The sequence below is a fragment of the Protomyctophum bolini genome, assembly GCF_963924005.1.
Source record: "Protomyctophum bolini genome assembly, chromosome: 13".
Lineage (NCBI taxonomy): Eukaryota > Metazoa > Chordata > Actinopteri > Myctophiformes > Myctophidae > Protomyctophum > Protomyctophum bolini.
In genome coordinates, this window is record NC_137874.1 from 35357672 (window position 1) to 35371389 (window position 13718).

The 13718-nt window shown below is 39.9% G+C and overlaps 2 protein-coding genes across 4 annotated transcripts in view; both read right to left on the reverse strand.

The window, feature by feature from the left end:
• LOC308327281 (transmembrane protein 120A-A-like) overlaps positions 1-9644 on the reverse strand; it is a 43123-nt gene extending 33479 nt beyond the window's left edge. For all 3 annotated transcript variants that reach the window (XM_080780582.1, XM_080780581.1, XM_080780580.1), the window contains exons 1-8: positions 9478-9644; positions 4793-4911; positions 4041-4172; positions 3265-3324; positions 2993-3088; positions 2415-2504; positions 1556-1621; positions 543-604 (exon numbers count right to left, since the gene is read on the reverse strand). In XM_080780582.1, the coding sequence (XP_080636708.1) occupies positions 543-604; positions 1556-1621; positions 2415-2504; positions 2993-3088; positions 3265-3324; positions 4041-4172; positions 4793-4911; positions 9478-9555 (703 nt within the window). In that variant the 5' untranslated portion in view covers positions 9556-9644. The remainder of the gene's footprint in view (positions 1-542; positions 605-1555; positions 1622-2414; positions 2505-2992; positions 3089-3264; positions 3325-4040; positions 4173-4792; positions 4912-9477) is intronic.
• A 535-nt stretch (positions 9645-10179) lies between these two features.
• styxl1 (serine/threonine/tyrosine interacting-like 1) lies at positions 10180-13512 on the reverse strand (the record flags this gene model as incomplete). The annotated part of the gene is made up of 8 exons (XM_080781165.1): positions 10180-10311; positions 10990-11102; positions 11275-11345; positions 11478-11623; positions 12642-12775; positions 12995-13094; positions 13207-13268; positions 13410-13512. The coding sequence occupies 8 exons, from the start codon at positions 13510-13512 to the stop codon at positions 10180-10182; spliced, it is 861 nt and encodes a 286-aa protein (XP_080637291.1).
• Positions 13513-13718: the final 206 nt, after the last annotated feature.

A 13718-nucleotide genomic window follows, 5' to 3' on the forward strand; every position in this document is an offset into this window, starting at 1 on the left:
TTAAGTTACCATACATTTTCAGGTTGAAAGTGTTTAAACATCAGGACACATAAAAATAAATAAAAATAACGGTGACTGATGAATTGGCCAAACCTAACCTTAGAGTATAGCCTTACTTTAGTATCTTAGTCATGTCAAATATGCTTATTTCTTCCTCAAATGACTCAATTAATTATCTTGATATAGCAAGATAAAGCTGCTGTATAATAAGCTTAAAACCAAAACCATATCCTTCTCTTAGTGATAGTTGACCATTTCCTGGCCAAAACTTTTATCTGAACACAAATATACAAAACACTTAATCTTCTCATATTCTTATGGAAACTGATAATCATCATCTATCATTAAGTCAGTGCACAGATAATCAAAAAGTGGAGCACTCTGTGTCCACCACCATGCAGAGATTAACATGCCCAGGCAGCCAAATGGCTTTAAATATTAGGCTGGAATCCAGACTGATTCGCTACATTCATCTTTTTGATTTCTTTCACCAAAATAAGAGTAGTACTGTAGGTCACATGAAGCAATATGGAGCGTCTTACTTTGATATAGATTGTATGAAAGGAACTGGTTCCTGAACATCTGATAAAGATCCCCTTCAGGCCTGTGAAGACAGAGGAAAGACATCTATGACTTGGCTTAAGTATTCTTCTGCCTACACATGCGTGGGCACCATTTTGAAAAAGGGCTGAACACGTCGTTTTCAGTATTTAAATGTCAGCTGAATACTTTAAAAGGGCTCTCGCCAAGCCCATTAGCTCGGTATAAATAAAAGTTGACACTTTGTGGCCTGGCAAAGTGTCAGACGCCTCGGGCCACACCCTGAAATACCCGTATGTGGGTCTCAAAGAATAGTGCTCTTGTCACCGGTTCCTTTTCGTGGCTGGGGAACAAGGAAAAAGTCAATTTGGGCCCTAAACAATAATGGCAGATTTGGCCACGGCACGCCCAAAAATACCCGTACTGTATGTCTCTCAAAGAATATAACCCTTCGTTAACTGGGGTCCACCACCAGGGGTCTGTACCTTTTCTCCTTTTTTTTCTCCGCCTTACCAAATCTATTTGCCAAAAATTCAAACAATCTACAAGCTCACAATTCATCGCACCGGATTGTGAGCTTGTAGATCGGCTATTTTCACAGAATTTCCAACTTGTTTTCCAACAAATGTTTGCCTATTATAACCGACATGCCCACAATAGCAACGCTGGGGTTCATGTGGTTAATGATTTCAGATTCCGTGCTCCCCTCCCCGATCTGCTCCTAGATTTGTTGAAACGCCTTGGCCTTCGCTACTTTTAAACCAGCACTCCTACTTCTGCTTTGTCTGAAGCTACTAGTTGTGTGTGATGTTGAAATAAGAAATATAAAGCTTACATCACAACTTGCACTGAATTAACCACTTTCAACCTGGCATCTATATTTCGGGCATGTCATTTATAGGCCAAAGGATTTATGAAATTGCAAGTCTGCGCTTCATTTGCCACACAGTACCATGATGCGACAAAGTATAAATCAGGCGAGGGTGGAGAAGCAAGCATGGGTGAAATCACTCACCAAGTGAGCATGACCCCAGATAGGAACGTTGACAAGTAGTGATGGAAAACCCACCAACCCTTAATCCTGAAATGACATAGAAGACACACAGACAATCAATATGGACACTATGCATTCTGCTACCCGCTGATACGATGAAGGGAAAGAGTTTTCACTTTGAGAATGCCAGTTGGTTTGCAAAAACTACGTCTGCATGACTTCATGGTGTTGTGTGTTCTTTATTGTTGTTGTCGGGCAGAAACCTCCTATCTCCATAACATGTTGTTTTTTTCCATAAATGAATGCCCTACTGCTTACTTGATCATACTACAGCGTCACTCACACGTAAGCACCAAAAGCAGCAGATCCATACGTTGAAACATGCCGTGTTTCAGGAGTTTTGAGCTTGTAGATCTGCTACTTTTGAATTTTAACTGAAATGTTTTTGACACCCAACAGAGATATGTTAGACATATTAGGTTGATGTGTACAGTGGTATGTGCTCATACTGTCATACAATAACTTCTGTCAAGTCAATCATTATACTGAAACATGATGACAACACTCGGCTCGTAGAACATTTAATTAAATTAACTCTGCATGTGTTTTATTGAGTGTTTCCTGTGTGCAAGCATTACATCATTATTGTTGTTATGTTTTATCAGGGACATGCATTTTGAATAGAGTTGGTGGTCATGCACATTATCATACAGTACTTAAGTTATAATACCACGAATACAACAAGATGCCTTGTGTGTTTGAATGAATGAATGAAAACATGAATGTTAATGAAATTATTTTTTACATTTAATGGACATAGTCTGAATAATAGGGATGCCGGATACACAGTACAGTAGTTAACAAGATGTCAGAAACAGACCTTGATCCATTACAGATGAGGATACTCTCTCTGATGGTCAGGGTGCAGTAGTACCACACCAACAGGAAGTTGAAAAGAGCATCTGAAGCTCTGAAGACAAACCAGAAGCATAGTTCAGACACTTCAGACTTTCATCCCAGATTTATATTATCTATATTAAATATACAAACTTAAATACGGAATATCATTGGCTGCAATTCGGAACTGGCCCCTGTAAAAAGTCCAAGCCTATCACCAGAAATGCCCAATGAGTGATTAAAATGTTAACAAAATGGGTAGCCCCACCACCCACATTTTTCTTTTCATTATTGTTACATAACAACATGTTTTATTCTCTTGGACGTAGTGTATAAAAACATGAGATATAACTGCAATTTCTGTGGGTGAATTGCGGGCTGAAGGCAATTGATTCAGCCCTTGATAGAAGGACTAAGATTATAGACGCCATAATGTATGATTTATCTTTAACTGTGTCTGCTGTATTTTGGGGCTGTAATAGAAACCAGTTTGTTTACAAACTGTCAAACTGTAATAGTGTGACTGTGCTAGGTCTTTTATTGCATGGCAGGAACTTGTACCTGTTGCTGAACAAGAAACGACATGTGAAGCTAAACAGGAACAGGATAACGGTGAGGATTAACTTGAATTTCTCATATTCATCTTTGTAGGCAAATCTGTAGAAGAGAAGACAGAACACAGAAGACAGGCCGTTATGGTGGCGTTGGCCATGTAATATGTTGTGTTATTAATCTGTAGAAGAGAAGACAGAACACAGAAGACAGGCCGTTATGGTGGCGTTAGCCATGTAATATGTTGTGTTATTCGAGTTAGCTACAGTTTAGCAGCTTACTTGGACTGTTTGTTGAGGAGTGTAACGTTGACGTTTCCCAGAACCAGACTGAGGTATAATCTGAACGGGGAAAAGAAAAAGAGTGAATCATTCCATCACTTCATTTGTCATTAATATCTTCATTGTTTTTGTTTAAATTAAACATTTAGCGGAAGTCTAAATGATCACTAGTCTTCCTGGAGTCCAGAACAGTAATGTATTGTACATTGCATAACATTCCATTATCTATCATTATATTAGTGTGGAGAAAATAGATAAAATAAAGAAACCCAGTGGTTTTCAAGATTAGACACACAGACTGTCCATCCTAGAGACATGTCCTACTGCTTACTGTCCCTCCTAGAGACATGTCCTACTGCTTACTGTCCCTCCTAGAGACATGTCCTACTGCTTACTGTCCCTCCTAGAGACATGTCCTACTGCTTACTGTCCCTCCTAGAGACATGTCCTACTGCTTACTGTCCCTCCTAGAGACATGTCCTACTGCTTACTGTCCCTCCTAGAGACTTGTCCTACTGCTTATTTGATCACACTACAGCGTCACACCAAAGCATCAAAAGTAGCAAATCCACAGGCTTGAAATGTGGCATGAAGCGACACGTTTTGAGCTTGTAGATCTGCTACTTTTGAATTTTACGCACAGCGTAATTTAAACCTGCAGGCCCTTTAGATATTGATCTGCGTTTCACAATGCAAATGGTACGGCAACATCTAAAGTTAAACTGTGGCTCGATGCAAATGTCATTTCAACTGAAAGTCTATTTAAACAGCCAAACCCATTCTTCTTTGGCAGGAAAGCTTCCATTTCGAAGAAGACATCTGGTCTGTGACCGATCGTCTCCAGGATTCCATCTATGGAATTGAGTTCCTCTAGACTTAATTCTTCTTTCTCAGGGTCTTCTTTACATCTAAACACAGAAAAGTATGAAAAAATGTCTTCATGAATATTACATTGCAATATCCCTGAATACAGTACATGTCAAGTACATGAACATATAGCATTTAACACAATTTTTGGTTAGGACGTGTATAGTACACGTAATTTATATCAAAACCATGGGGTGCTAAGGATGTGTATAGGCGTCCTTTCATCTTTGTTTTTCTTTTGTTTTGTTTTTTTGGGTTGGCCTCTCCTTTTGCAATGTACTCCTTGTTGATTTGTTTGTTTTGACCAGATGGGCAATGTTCTGTCTTCATTTCTGACTTCAGCCTGCCTCTCGTTTGGAATATTAACACTTCTAGACTCTAGAGAGACCTTGGCGTGACCAGCGTGAGGTAACTCTAGCGGCTATATTTTTAAATATGCTGGCGCATCCGTTGTGTTAAAATACTGTTGAACTCTTAGTTTTGTTTTGATAATGTTTTTTTATCAGTTGTCCTCTGATCCTGAAGCCGTAGATTAACGTAAAGGTTGCGGAAGAGTGCCCTCTATCGTAAACACCAAAATACATTTATAGACGACGGTCAATGGCGGTATGTGCATTGGATTTGAACACAGTATGTGTTTGCTCAGTAAATATATACTCACTCTTCTAATGACACTGAAAGCTCTTTTAATTTCTTCCTCTGACGAGCGATGGCATGGGAGCAGCTATTTTGCAGTTTGGTGACCTCTTCAAGTTTCTGTCTGTATAGACGATGCGTCTCCTACCGAGAAAAAGCACATAATATATTATACTGTATGAAACATTATGATACACTACAGTATGTCCAGCCCACATTGCAAGTAATATATTAGGAGGTTGTGTTTTAAGCTGCAGTTCTTCACTTATTTAAACAAAGATTTATTTTCAGTTTTCACAATTAAGTGGCCAGTTATACATCTGTTGCTCTACAAATGTTGCTCTCCGTCTCTCTGTGGCCAGCCTACCTGCCGAGGGAGTTTCCATAGATATGTATTACAGTCGTTTATATCCATCCAAAGGCTAATGAAGCGAGCGCCTGTGAGCAAATACTCTGGGTTGTACAGAAACTACAACTAATCTCCCCTGACGCACCAAACCTCATCCTCGGGGACATGAACCACTGCTCTTTGAAAAAGACACTCAGAGAATTCCAACAGTATGTCACATGCCCGACTAGGTCCAACAAAATCCTAGACATGTGTTACGGTAATGTCAAAGACACATAAATCTGTACCCCTCCCGGCCCTGGGTGCTTCCGACCATAACTGTGTGCATATTTTCCCAGTCTACCGCACTGCACTAAAACGAGGCAAAGTGCAAAACATTTGCAACATTTAAGAACTGGAACTATAACGCCTGTGAGACTCTTTGAGTCCACAGACTGGGACATGTTCACTGAGTCCTCTGCCGAAATCAATGAATTGACAGACGTAACTGGTTGGTCCTTGTATTGCGAAAATACTGTGATTCCCGAGAGAATTGTCAAAGTGTATCCGAACTCTAAGAGGGAAACACTTTAGAATTGAAGAGTTTGAATAAAGAAATGGAGAGGTAAGGGCTAGGGAAGAATATTATGTCACATTTGATGCCCACGACTTTAGTGAAAACCACTCTGAGATCAGAAACAGACTTCTGTCTGCCCCCCCCCCCCCCAGAAAAGTTCGGTTCCTGACCTAAGACCTGTTCCAAACAATTAGGTCCCATCTATAATTATATATTTAACTTATCTATTATCCAGCAGATGGTGCCGTTCATTTGGAAGCAGTCCACAACAACCCAAAAACACTCAACGATGACAGGCCGGTGGCTCTCACCTCCCTGATCATGATCACCTCCCTGATGGATTACAGGCCGGTGGCTCTCACCTCCCTGATCATGATCACCTCCCTGATGGATTACAGGCCGGTGGCTCTCACCTCCCTGATCATGATCACCTTCCTGATCAATTACAGGCCGGTGGCTCTCACCTCCCTGATCATGATCACCTCCCTGATCGATTACAGGCCGGTGGCTCTCACCTCCCTGATCATGAAACACTTTGAGAAGCTAGTCAAGCTACAACTAGTCAAGCTACAACTACGTTGGTGTACTCAACATGTCCGGGTTCACATTCTGGTACGTTGGTGTACTCAACATGTCCGGGTTCACATTCTGGCTACTAGACTAATAAGCAAAACTGCTTGACAAACTTGAGGGCCGTATGCCATCAATGATAAATACTGAAATGACGGGATGGAAACCTTTCTTTTATGATGAATTGACTTCTAATTTTGATGTGATCACAAGACCTAGGCCTATACTCATATGAACTGCTAGCCTCAGAGATGACCTGCTGAGAGTGTACATTCCGTTATGGGACAGTGTGTGTATGCAGAAGAATGTATCCGGTGTGCGGGGGGGGGGGGGGGGATGATTTGTACCAATTGGCTAGACAGTAGTGTAACAGGTTAAGGTGAGTATAGAGATGGAAATGTTCCAACAAGCGAAGCCAGTGTATTGAGAATATGGGACATAATGTCAGGGGTTATTCGTGACAGAAGGCTACCAGTGAGAGGGAAGATGTATCAGCCCAGGTTAGAAGGTGTGGGGATAAAGCAAGAGAGGTGAGGTTGAGATGGTTTAGGCATGTGAAAAGGAGGGATGAAGGGTACATTGGGAGAAGGATGCTTAATATAAGATGTAGCTGGAATAACGTGTTCCTTCCAAGCGCTACGTCAAACCAGGGAAACTCCCCCTGTCAGGTGTAAAGGAGCAACTTGGACACTCATGCATGAAGGAAGCATGAGTTCAAGTCCGTTGCTCTCCCCAGGTTGGCGGAGGGTGTGTAGAGCCCAGGATCACATTAGATAATTGACACAGGGCTGAAAAATGGGTTACAAAATCGTGGGATTTTTTTTTTTTAATAAAAATTAAAAAAAGATATAGCTGCCAGGTAAGAGGATGGCCAAAGAGGAGGTTTAAAGATGCTGTGAGAGATGACATGAAGGTGGCAGGTCACAGAGGAAGATGCAGAAAACAAAAACAACAAAACAAATGGGGTCCATGTGTGTACCCGGACATGTTTAGTACACCAACGTACCAGAATGTGAACCCGGACATGTTGAGTACACCAACGCAATTTTCATAATTGGCATAATATCTGACACAAGTTGTAGCTTGACTAGCTTCTCAAAGTGTTTTATGATCAGGGAGGTGAGAGCCACCGGCCTGTAATCGATCAGGGAGGTGATCAGACGTACATCATCAAAGATAGAAATTCCCTTGGGAGAATTGTGAAAACTGCTTCTAAAATTACTGGCATCCAATTGGAGCCTTGATTTCTTCTATAATAGACAGCTGCTCAAAAAAGCCCTGTCCATCCGCTCAATTTCTCAAATAGTGCGCACCCACTCAGTTCGGAGTATATGCTGCTGCTATCTGGCCTTCACTTGTGTGTCCCTGCCCAGTGCCTAGGACAACAAAAAACAGGTACAAATACTCCTTTGTTCCTGCCTCGATCCGAGCAGTTAATGCTGCCGAAAGACGGTAAAAAAAAAAAGAGATGACGACGATAATTATGTTTTAGTACCTAGCACTTCGCTCACTTTGCTCTTGGCACTTTGATGATGGCACTTTATGATGATGTCACTTTATGATGCTTCACTTTGTACTGTACTTGGTTTCGCTACCTTTTTTTTCTTATCCTTTTTATCAATTGCACAGATGTGCCCATGCTATGTTGTCACATGTCTGTGACTCTGTGTTGTACTGTTTTTACGTTTTAAACCTCTACGATCTGCTGTAAACCCAATTGCCCCCCCGGGGACATTAATAAAGAACTTGAAGCCGGCCAGCAACTCTACATCACACTCTGCTCTAGATCTGACCTCAAACCCTTAAATCTCATATGGAGCTGACCTGTTCTGCCGATACCGATTTTTTTCCCGATCCAATATTTATATTAAATAGAACACCTTTATGCCATATGCCGTATAAAGTATATTAATACAATATAACTTACACAATCAATTAGGGTGGCTCCTAAAGAAGTAACTGTAAGGATTTAGGAGTGCATGGCTGCATGCATACATACAGTGAGATCTTTTTGGGTTGTCAAATGAAAGTAAAATAAGAGACACCCGGCCAGGCGTGCCTTATTTCTATGAAAAATGAGGGAAGCCCCGAAAAAGATGAAATCTCACTGAGTCACTGTACAGTTTTTGTATGGGGAACGTTAGCCAAAAATAGCCGATCTACACTGCGACACATTGTGAGCTTGTAGTTTGTCTATTGTTCACAAAGAGATTTGGTACACAGAAAAAGGTGGTGTCAATAAGGGATGATTCCTTATTTCTAGGAACGGTTGGCAAGTTTGGCAAGTCTTCCAATGCAGCACTACATATTGAGTTTACCACAGAAAGCAGAAGTGGCCTGCAATCACAATGTATTGTTGTTGTCAAGAAATTCCTGACATGACTGCAACCCATGACACCACCAGAAGATTGACAACACCACGTTGTCACTGCAGCCATTTCTGTTATTAAGGGACATCTTCAGCTAAATTCGTGTTTTGCTTAGTACTATAAACGAATGTCTATAGACTGTATTTACTGCCAAATATGGGAATCATAAGTGTTTTGGTACATACATTGACAAACACGACATAGAAGTTAAACTTGCAACAGTTGCAAATGGACATACAGTACAGATACAGAACTCATGCAACATTACATAATGATCCTGTCAAGGCGACATAATATGCAGTTTGAATGAATGAAACAGATCTGAGGAGACAGAGTATGAATCCAGCTCCAAATAATTATGTTTTATGCAGCGAAAGATAACCACACCAGCATTCAGCAGTTTAATATCCTGGTCAGTTTTAATGAATGTCAAAATGAACATTATTAAAGTGGTCCTATCGCTCGCAGTCTGTAAAGTCCACAGTGTACTCTCTGCAAGGCATGGGTTCTATAGCGACGCTTCTTACAGCTGCTAAGTGCAAGCAAATTGGTTACCCATCGAATTGTGTGACGAAGGAGGTATAGTTTATTTTCAACAGCAGCACAGTCCACATACGAACACTACAGTATGTGACAAACACTTCTGTATGGCTGTCTCGTAATAAGGGTTAGATGGTTTTCTCTCTCTCTCTCTCTCTCTCTGACTGACTGTTTTTCAATTTCGGACAAACTCGCTGTCGAAATCATGCCCACAATATTGCAAAACAGACCTCTGGGCAGGATACGATAGGTCACCAAGTGCGGTGTATCATCGCCGCTCCCCACACACCCCTTTTAACACGCTCAACTATAAAGCTGTTCTTTACCTGGACCTGTTGGTAGTCCTTCTCTATGTCCTCCCAGTCGGCGAGACATTCTGTTAAACCGCTAGGGCTGAACAACATTCTTATATGTTTTAATGTGTTTCAATAATGTGTTTAAAGTCACCGAACTCTGAACAGCCAGCGACTCACAAGCAACAGCTGGGTCCTGGCTCTGCTCTCCACGCACGTATGTGCTCTGCTGCTGCGTATGACCTCACTACTACTTTACACCAATGGTGCGCCTCGTCGGTATTGACGGTCTCAGCCAATCAGCGGCAGGCATCAAAGGTCATCCCATAAATAACCCATAGATAGATAATATTTATTTTTATCAACAGAAAATAAATATGGACATAATATTACAACTTACAAGACAACAGGAAATAAGAATGTTACAAAAATACTCGAGGTTATGCAAATATAGTATTTAAAAGAAATAATCACATACCGTATTTGAATGGCTTTCGGGTTGTCTATGATATCTCCAAATATAAAAAAGAAAACCTTTAATAAAACGTTATCTCTGATATGCAAATGTTCTGGAATGGGTTTATATATTAGCAGAAACAACAAATATATGATTTTTTTATTTTATTTTTATTATTATTATTATTATTATTATTATTATCACAAAACAATCAATTGTGGTCCTTCACTTAGAAACAAATACAATTTGTTATTTTTACGATGCTGTAAATGTCTTTCTCAAAAGTTTGGTTCCGAAATATCAGCCAGTCGCTTTCCTGTAGTGTGAAGTTCCCAGTCTGACAGCTGTTGCACAAATCCTCTATTGGGCCTCATGTTGGTTTTACGTTTAAGGACATACTCCCAAGCCTCCTGAAAAATAGTAGACACTTTTGTGATGAAAGCTAATTGGTAAGCATAGCAGATTGGTCACACATTTCGCCAACTAGACCTATGGTGTTGTGACAGTGTCAGTGAGACACAGTGATTGAATAAAACCACAGGGGTGTGAAGTGAGGGGCAGTGGGCACTCTTATCATCGTACATCATCATACATAATCTCATTCCGGCCAATCAGAATTTGCGTCCTGACTCCTGACCTTCTTCTTCAATGTTTGTGTTCACTTGTGAAGTGAGTGACGGGACACCCACTTTATTTATATCGGCCACATGACATGACGTCGTCATTTAGTGCCAAAAAATAAAGTCCATAGACTTGGTTGGAAACGATATATGTCATACGTGCTCTGGCATGAAGTGCTCTCTAAACTGCTCTACAAAACATTGTAATATCCTCAAAGTCCATAGACTTGGCTGGCAAACGATTTACGTCATAAGTGCTATATAGACTTGGCTGCCATATGACATAATCTTCAAAAGCCATGCATTGGAGCGCCCCTCAAAAATGTTTAAGAAGTCGTGAAAATAGCAGATCTACAAGCTCGCAATGTGTTGTGTTGTGAGCTTGTAGATTAACTATAGTTTGGGTCACCGAGCTAAACCACTAATCACAAAGCCAATGGACTGGGAAGACAAATTAACAGCCCTTGCCTCCAGCGTGTATTTCAGGTGATGCATGAGGAAGGCGATGGTTGCAGTACTACAGCGACTTATGCCGTGAGTGGAACATATCAAGACAGGATACCCAACATTTAAACGTGAACCTAAAGATGGGTAAGAAGAGAGGGTTAGCAATAAATGTGGGCGTTTGTAGAAACAGAATGGTGTACACCATTATATAAACAGTAAAACACACAGTATTAACTAGTCTAAGTAATAATATATTTTAGCATGTTGGGGACTAATTACCAATAAAAGTGCATATCCTCTCCAAACTTGTGTATATATCAGCCATCACTGAATCTGTGATGTGTATGTTAAGAATGGCATGATTCCCCTGTTCAAACCTAAAAATTGGTGAATGAATAATTATTAATATGTTTTACTGTAGCCATATACGAAAGATGAAATAATCAAATAATATTGCCACAAAATGCATCATATTCTTTATGCATTTCAAATATCAAGGCATGCCTTACTCAAGAATGTTGCTCTGGGAGATATTAACCATTGTGGTAATTTTCAGGTGCTCAAGGATGTGGTGATCGGTTGCTTGTTTGGAGTCCCCCATAAACAGCAGGCCTGCTAAGATCTCCACTGGATACGGCTTGAGATCTTCCAGCTCCTAATGAATGTTCAACAACCACAGCTTACAAGCAGTGTCCAATCAAAATAACTCACTAATGGCCCAGTAAATGTAAATGGTGAATCCTACCAGGGTTCCATTTGTTAACCACTTGCCCTAAATACTTAGCAAAAATATGTTTTTAGAAATGTTGAAAACTTTCAGATTTTAAAAACAGTCTACATTTCCAAAAAGGAAATATGTTTTTAATTGACCAAAGCAGAGATAAAACATCAGAGGCAGGCACGGTGGTGGAAAAAGTATTTCCATAATTTCTTATTTAAGTAAAAGTATAAAATACTGCAATGTAGAAGTACCGGTACTCTGTTCTAAAAGTCCGGGATTAAAATGTACTTGAGTAAAAGTACAAACGTATTGGTGTCAAAATGTATTAAGTACAAAAGTTGAAAGTACTCATTATGCAGAATGTCCCATTTCACAATTTTTCAAATGTCTCTAAAAATCATTTGAAAATATCAGATCTATGAAACCACAATGCGCCACATCATGACGCATTGTGAGCTTACTAGATCGACTATTTTCAAATGGCCAAAATGTACGGGTTGAATTGGTTAATGGATTTTTTGTAATAATCAAGGTTCAAGGTTCAAGTTTATTTAGTGTCCCCGAAGGGCAAATTGGGTTGCAGCATAGACAGTACATTAAACAATGAAACAGTACAAATAAACAAAAAGTTCACATAGCATAACAAAGTACAAAGGTGCACATAACCATTAAAGTGCAGGCGTTAAAGTGCTAAAATCTACAAAGTAACTAAAGTTTTCAAATAATTGTGTGGAGTGAAATATATAATATTTGCCTCTGAGATGTAGTGGAGTCTTAAAAGTACAGAAAATTGGAAATACCGGAACTCCAGTAAAGTAAATGGACCTCAAAATTGTAGAAAATTATAGTACTTGAGTAAATTAACGTACTTTCCTTTAGCGAGGGGGTGGGGGGTATCAAAAGCACAGGCATTGATCCCCCCCACAAATTGAACACAGAACAAGTACATTACCCTGATGGTGTACATGGTTTTTGTTGTTCTGAAGAAAGGATACAGTGCTGAGAACTTCCGATAACCTCCTTTCATTATATAGACAGGACAGAAGCTGGATTTTGCCAGGACATCAGCACATTCAATGGCTTCACCTACAGTATAAGATTAGTAAGACACTTGAGTTATGCCTTTCAATAGGTCGTCCGCAATTCATTCAAAACATTTATGAAACATTATCATTGCCTCATTAAATTGTCATTGCCACAATCTTATTTTTCAACAAATTTGGTCTTCAATAATACATCAAAATATAAGCAGAACTTAGTTGGTAGTGCAGTGGTTAAACCCAGGCATAAGACCAAAAACCTTACCTAAGCCTTGGAGACATGTGGTGTTGCTGTCATAGACCACTATGTACTGCATGCTATCAACCTCCACTGTCTGTGGTATCATGAAAGCTCCTTCAGAATCCTGGAAAATGGTGATTTAAACAGAGACGTTGATCAGTTGTGTCACTGTGCTAAATACCTGTATATATCTGTGCATGCCATTGGCTGGATGGGAAGATCAAGAGTTATCATACCCTTTTAGCACTTTTAGCTGTGATGATATGACTATCATTGTAATGTTGCTTTTGACGGGCATCTGAGGAACAGTTATTACACTTAACTTAAACATGACATCAAAGCTGTGCCATCATCACTGACATCACACCTATCAAACTAGAGAGATGGGGTGGTTAAATATTTATATGCATATTGAATTGACAGAATCTCATTCACTCACCAATTAAACAGACGTAGTTGAGCTGTGCCAGCTTGGGGAAGTGCGTGTACTGGTTAAGAATGTTGTACAGCTCATATGGTTCACATAGAACTGTCCCAGCCATGTTGACACCTGAAAAAAGCTAAAGCTAAAGTAGCCTATGTGGTTGATATATTATGAACTGCTTGTATAGAACTTAAGTTTCAAAGTGTGAATACTATGAATGAATACTGCTTCTTAGTACAATACCTGTTAATCTACCAACGTGTGTTTACCAAAAGTATGGTAAACAAATTCAGCTAGAGCCAGAACTACTTTTGTTTTGGACTG